The sequence below is a fragment of the Aedes albopictus genome, chromosome 3 (genome assembly GCF_035046485.1).
Source record: "Aedes albopictus strain Foshan chromosome 3, AalbF5, whole genome shotgun sequence".
NCBI lineage: Eukaryota > Metazoa > Arthropoda > Insecta > Diptera > Culicidae > Aedes > Aedes albopictus.
In genome coordinates, this window is record NC_085138.1 from 20,907,829 (window position 1) to 20,913,939 (window position 6,111).

At 41.6% G+C, this 6,111-nt stretch overlaps 1 protein-coding gene across 1 annotated transcript; it reads right to left on the bottom strand.

Moving 5' to 3' along the window:
- Positions 1–1,678: 1,678 nt before the first annotated feature.
- Positions 1,679–4,266, bottom strand: LOC109418314 (uncharacterized; the record flags this gene model as incomplete). The annotated part of the gene is given in 2 exon segments (XM_029864161.2): positions 1,679–2,624; positions 3,408–4,266. Coding segments are annotated over 2 exon segments (1,669 nt in total), but the record flags the coding sequence as incomplete, so codon positions are not given.
- Between the last annotated feature and the right edge of the window lie 1,845 nt (positions 4,267–6,111).

Genomic DNA, 6,111 nt, shown 5'->3' on the forward strand with positions numbered 1-6,111 from the left:
TATATCCTTTACAAGAATCTTTATATCTTCGTGAAGAATAGCCCGATCTTTTCCAAATTTGGACCACTGATACACAACTAGTTGATGAACTTACAGTAAAAATTTGAGAATATTTGATGGCCTTTTCAAAAAGTTACAGCGAGTTGAACATTTTTCGAAGAGTGAAAATTTTACCTCCCTATCTCCGCCAGCAAGAGATGTTGCGGTGGTTACGCCAGCGACATTCGTCCTCTATAGTTTATTAACCCTATTGTTTATTGTGAACTCAACTCGAGAAAGAATAAAATCGACGCGGTTGAATTAAGTGTGCGGTGGACGCGTCGTGGGTCGAGTCGGTTCCGATTTTTTTCGCTTCCCGTCGGCGCTAGTTCTCAATACACTTTAAGTTGATAATAAATATTTTCTTTCATTTTTTTGCATTTACACAAAAGAGTGAAAAGTGTTAGTTCGGGCTCGCCGGTCGAGAAAAAAAAAAATCCGGGCGCCGACAAGTGAGTCGCGTTCAGTGTATATTCCTGTGTGGAATAGACTAAAGGTTTCTGCTCCCTAGTGGAGTGGAGACGCGCGATAGAATTTTCTTTTTGGTTAGTTTTTGCGTCGAAAAGTGGTCGTTAACGGCGGTTTGTGTATACTGATCCATTGTCAAATCTTATCACCAACCATAGGTGACTCCCGGACTGACAATGTACCTTACCCTACTAACAAAAAATTCCTTCCTGAGACAAACGTGGAGATGCAGCGATTCGCGGTCTTTATAACTACGTTTGTCTTCCTAACATTCCCTCCCATCCTCGATGACCGTAAGGACGTGGCCGGCGCCGTTATTGACCTTATTAAAGTTGAGAGCTCTCGAACTGTGTACATTGAGAATAGTAAGCTAGTCCCAAGCCCTATTCATTGGTTCCCTGTGCAATTTCGATTGCTCTGGTCAATCACGGAGTAGCAACTACGAATAGATCGACATTCCAAGCTGAAAATATCACAGATGGCTCTTTTTTGTGTGGTAGTAAAATCAAATCAAAGAAACTGTTCCGGAACATGAAGTAAACACAAAACGTTGCATTTTCAAACCATTCTTGATTTCAATTTACTAAATTTTCACAAAACCATCCCATTTTCTAACAATCAACGTTTTTCGCGATTTTTCCATACGATTTGACAGTTCTTGACTACCATGCTTCCGTGAGCTTGAGGTGAAAATTTGAGAAAGTTGATAACCGAGAGTAGCACATACGAATACAAGTGATGGTGTCGCCACCGGGCTGTCAGCGCTAGAAACTAGATGCTATAAAAGTTCTTGTATGCATTTTTTACTGCTGGCGCCAACTGGAAGCATTCAATGGAAAAGTAAACAGCTTTTGCCCTATTGTGCGGTCATCTATGCTCATGCTCATGCTCTATTGTTTATTATGAACTCAAGTCTTTTCCACCGGTGATATCCGTCGTTCGAGAGCCTACTCTCAATAACTTTTGATTCCAAAGGCCTGAAGTACACAGGGTTAAATATTTGACAAGAAAAGAACTCAAAAAACAACATCAGTTTGATACTAATGAAAATTCGATCCAGTCAAACAGGATGTTTGAGCATTGGTTTCTTTTTGAACAAATATTTGACCCTGTGTACTAACAGCTAAAGGATGACTTGTAGTGCGTGGATGGTCATCGAAAGAAGTGAAGGTTTTTAGATGTAAATATGTATGCAATTCAGATTGATCAGTTCAAAATTTACATTATGTATATATGGGTTTTCGATCTTATAATCAAGGACGCCATGTTCAGTTTCTCGTGACTAGCTCAAAACCCATCCCAAGTCGTTAATCCACCAATCCATCGTAGATCCTCAAATCCTTAATTTGCTCCAAACTACCTGCTCCACGTTTCGTCCACTCTGTGTATCGATTGTGAAAAAGCACTCCGTCAAAATTATAGAAAGGTTCCTTTTTGAATCCCAGCATGTTACCAGCCCTGTTGAAGTGATTGTAGATCTTTATGAATAGGAACGCTATCCGGAAGGGTCGTTTGCCCAGTTTAGTTGGATACCGAACCATCTCGCAATCGTACGTTTGAAATGCTACGTCGTAAACCACCTGCAGAAGAATGTCCGCCTCGAACACTTGCAGTATGTGTTTCTCCACCAGGAAGTAGAGAGTTAGTACAGGTACTCGAAAACGCTCCGGTATGGATTTAAATCGGTGATGATCCAAGGTATCGGAAGCTATCCAGCCAAAAAGTTGCAGCTTGATGTCTTCCAGGCTTGCTTGGATGTCGTCCTGTTCCGATAGCAGATCCAACAAAGGAGGCGGTACGATATGCTGTGGGAATTCAACCGGCAGGGTTTGGAGCGAATGGCCAACATCGTGACTCATTTTGGCGACGATCGTACGCGATGAGCTATCCGGAAGCATCTGTCTGTGGTAAAGGATGATACCCGCCTGGCGCATAACTATCGGAATCACCAAATGTGGGTACTGCTCTCCGAACTCTCCGGTTCGCATGTCTAGGAAAAATGTTGTTACATTGAAGGGTCGATTGATCCAAACTTGGTACAGGAACGTGTTCTCCAATTTGACCAGTATGTCGACTACGGGATCACTGGACACGTTGATATCTGGAGTTTGGTATTCCTACGGATGGATGAGATCCAATATAACAATATGGCTACGGGCAGTGGTTCAGCTATCAAAAATTCTGGAAAATATACATTTTTAGTGGCGCTGAGCTTGAGTAAGACGTTAAGACTATTATAGTTCATAGTTTCTACCACTGTATCGCCGGATAATCTGTATTCACTTGCCCGCTCGTACACCGACCAACAAACAATCTCAATTCGAATTAGCTCTAGAGGCGTTTCAGAACTTTCATAAAACCCTCATGTTTTTTTTTTGGTTTTATGATGGCTCTGAAGACATCCTCGAGACTATTTAACATTGTTTGAGCGTAAATAACTACCGCACTGTGTCTGCACATGTTGAAGCGAGGGGTGAGAGTATAGTTGGCTATGCTACATGTTCGATTTCAACAGCGGATTGCCGAAATATTTACGTAAGGCGATAAATAAATACATGTAAAGATTTTAAAAAAAGAAGTTCGATGCGAGCCCATACAGCCGAAGCGCCAACCACGCGGATATTTTGCAAGACCATCCTGAGGGTGACGGGTTCGAAATCCGGTCGATCCAGGAACTTTCGAGAAGGAAATTTCCTTGATTTCCTTCGGCATAGAGTATCTTCTTGCCTGACAAACGATGATAAAATGGTCATTGGAAGATGAAACTCTCAGATAATAACTGTGGAATTGATCATACGTATAGCACTAAGCTGAGTAGCAGGCTACGCCCAGAAAAACTTCAAAACGTGAGGCTCAAAATGCATATTTTCTTTGAATTTGCATACTGCTAAACTACTCACCGTTTCATAGAAATCCAAACTAGCCTTGAAACGTTCCTTCAGGTCATTGTTGACGGCCGCTCTTCCAAAGACCCGTGTGAGCAATTCACTTAGAACCGCCTCCTGATGCAGCGTGTCCGGCAGTGGTTGCTGCCGTACAAAGTCGGCCAGTCTTGGAAACTTCTCCTTGGGATGTCCAAGTTTGGAATGGAAGTGTCGAACCTCTTCATACTTGATCATGTCATTTCCGCCTAAAGTGGCCAACAAACGCATCTGCTTGAAACTCAAACCCAAATTTCGGACCAGTGCCACGCGGTTGTACTCCATGGTGTCGAGCGTCTCGAAGTTTATGTCCTTGGCCGACCAGTACCGCCAAAAGCCCTTGAAGATCATGAAGTCGGTGTCGTTGGAGATGATGGCAATAGCTCCGACCTGATTCGCATAGGCCGCCAACTCCTGGTCGCACTCCTTCAGAACGGATACCTTCAATTCGCCGTACTCCGAGGCTATTTGCTTGAGCGGGTACATCGTATTGTTGGGAATGGAACGCTGCATCCGATTGGCCATCCAGTACAAGTCTGAACCGCGATCAACGGCGTCGATCACCTCTAGCATTTTGTGATATTTCTCGTCCTGCCGCTGCACCCACGTATCGTATTTGGTTTCCTGCACAGGCCCATCGTAGAAGAACACCAGTCGCGCGCCTAGATTGGCGAGCTTTGCAAAGAAACTATCCAACTGGTGTGCCACCTGATTGAACCGTCCGCCACAGAGCAATCCCGGGAGGTCGGCCATACTCACCGGGTGGTACAGGGACATGAGATCGATGACGATAACGGGAGGAGTAGGGTTCGGCCCACGTGCACGGGCATTGTACTTTCTATGTGAAATAGGATAGCGTGGTAACATTTTTCATTTGGATATATGTACTTATGCTGAAGATACTTGACATGGTCGCGTTAAGCCAGATTTGAATAAGTGTTAAGCGTTAATTAGCACTTCTGAAACCGGAGGTCTGAATAAGGCTATGGATCGTCAATCTGGAGACGGCATGTATCATTGTGCTTGCCTAACAATATACAAGTTCATGCATTGGCAGGCAACTGTGGAAGTACTCGAAGAACACTAAGTAGCAAACGGCAAAAAAGAAGGGGATGTCTTGTGAACATCTTTTTCGAAGACTAGAACTTTCTATCTGATCGAGATCGCGAGACAGAGCAAGTCAAAATGTTCATTTTATCCGTGCACTAGCGTCACTTAGCGGCCGAATAGCGAACCAAATTGCTTGCCTTTATGATGCCAATGCCCTTCTGAACAACTGTGCTGATGACTGCCCCTGTTGACGCCGTGATAGACTGGCCGCAAAGTATCTAAATACCAAGGTAAGAGATTCCCGCTAATATTCACGGATTAGTGAGAAAAGGAAAAAAGCAAAAAATAGTTATGAAGTTTGCGCTGATTTGTATGGGCACATCACTATTTAGCAAACTTTCTTAAGAAATTAAGCACTCCCATCTTAGAAGCTATTGTTTAATTGCATCTGACTGGATTAAATGTGACCTCCATGCAATAAAACAGAAAATATCGCCATTTGAAAATCGGTAACAATTTTTTTTTAATTGATTCTAAACATATTTTTTCAGCATTTAGAAACATCCAAACTAACAAAACTTCTCAAACTTTGCTGAAATAATGAAATTTTAGTGTAAAAACACCAACTTTTCATAACTAACGCAGATGTGTTGGTGAGTCTCATTTTTGACATTTACGGGAATCTCTTACCTTGGTACATATTTATATACTTTGGACTGGCCGTACTCATGGCCCGATAAAAGTTCATAAAAAGGCAACAGATCACATTTCATTCGATCAAACTTATGTTTCTAGTTCAAAACCGAATTAGCGACATTTTTTCTTTTACTTCCGCTGCTTTTGCCTTGCGTTAAACACTATGTCGGAAGTGGGGCGCTGTATAGAGTACCAGGTGTACAATACAGCGCCCCACTTCCGACATTGTATTTAACGTAAGGCAAATGCAGCGGAAGTAAAAGAAAAAATGTCGCTAATTCGGTTATGAACTGGAAACATAATATATAAATACACTATTTACAGGGCTTGGTCTGTTGGTCGCTACGTACACTGAAAGAAAAAGTATAGTACTGTGAACCACGGCAGTGTTCTTAATTTTACCATGCCCAAATTTCGTTAACATAACCAAACATATATTAACACCTACCATGAATCAATGAAAATTACCATGTACATTACATTTAGTAACATGCTGAGTATCATAATAAACATATTCAGCATAACTATTCAGTTTTTACTATTCGTCGAGCAAACATGGTAAAGCTAACTCTAAAAGTGTTTGCCCGAAATTTAAACAGTTTAAAGCTCACAACGCGTCATAGTTATGGTCAATATTTAGATGTTATTAAGTTGGAGATCAGTTCTCTCAGAAGAAATACCGTTGCCATATTGCTTTGGTAGTTTATTTGCAAATAACCGGTTTAATTATTCGCCATCTACAATCTTATTAAGAAATTGCTCATTGGTAAGTAAAATTATCGGAAAGTTTATTAGAACGTGTCTGTAGTGAATTCATCATTGATTTTATCGATTATTGTTCATAAGATTTCTCAAAACTCGTAGAACCTCGTCACTGAAGATATACCGTAATAAATCCTCTAACTTCATAGGTACACACTTAACTTTTTTTACCGGG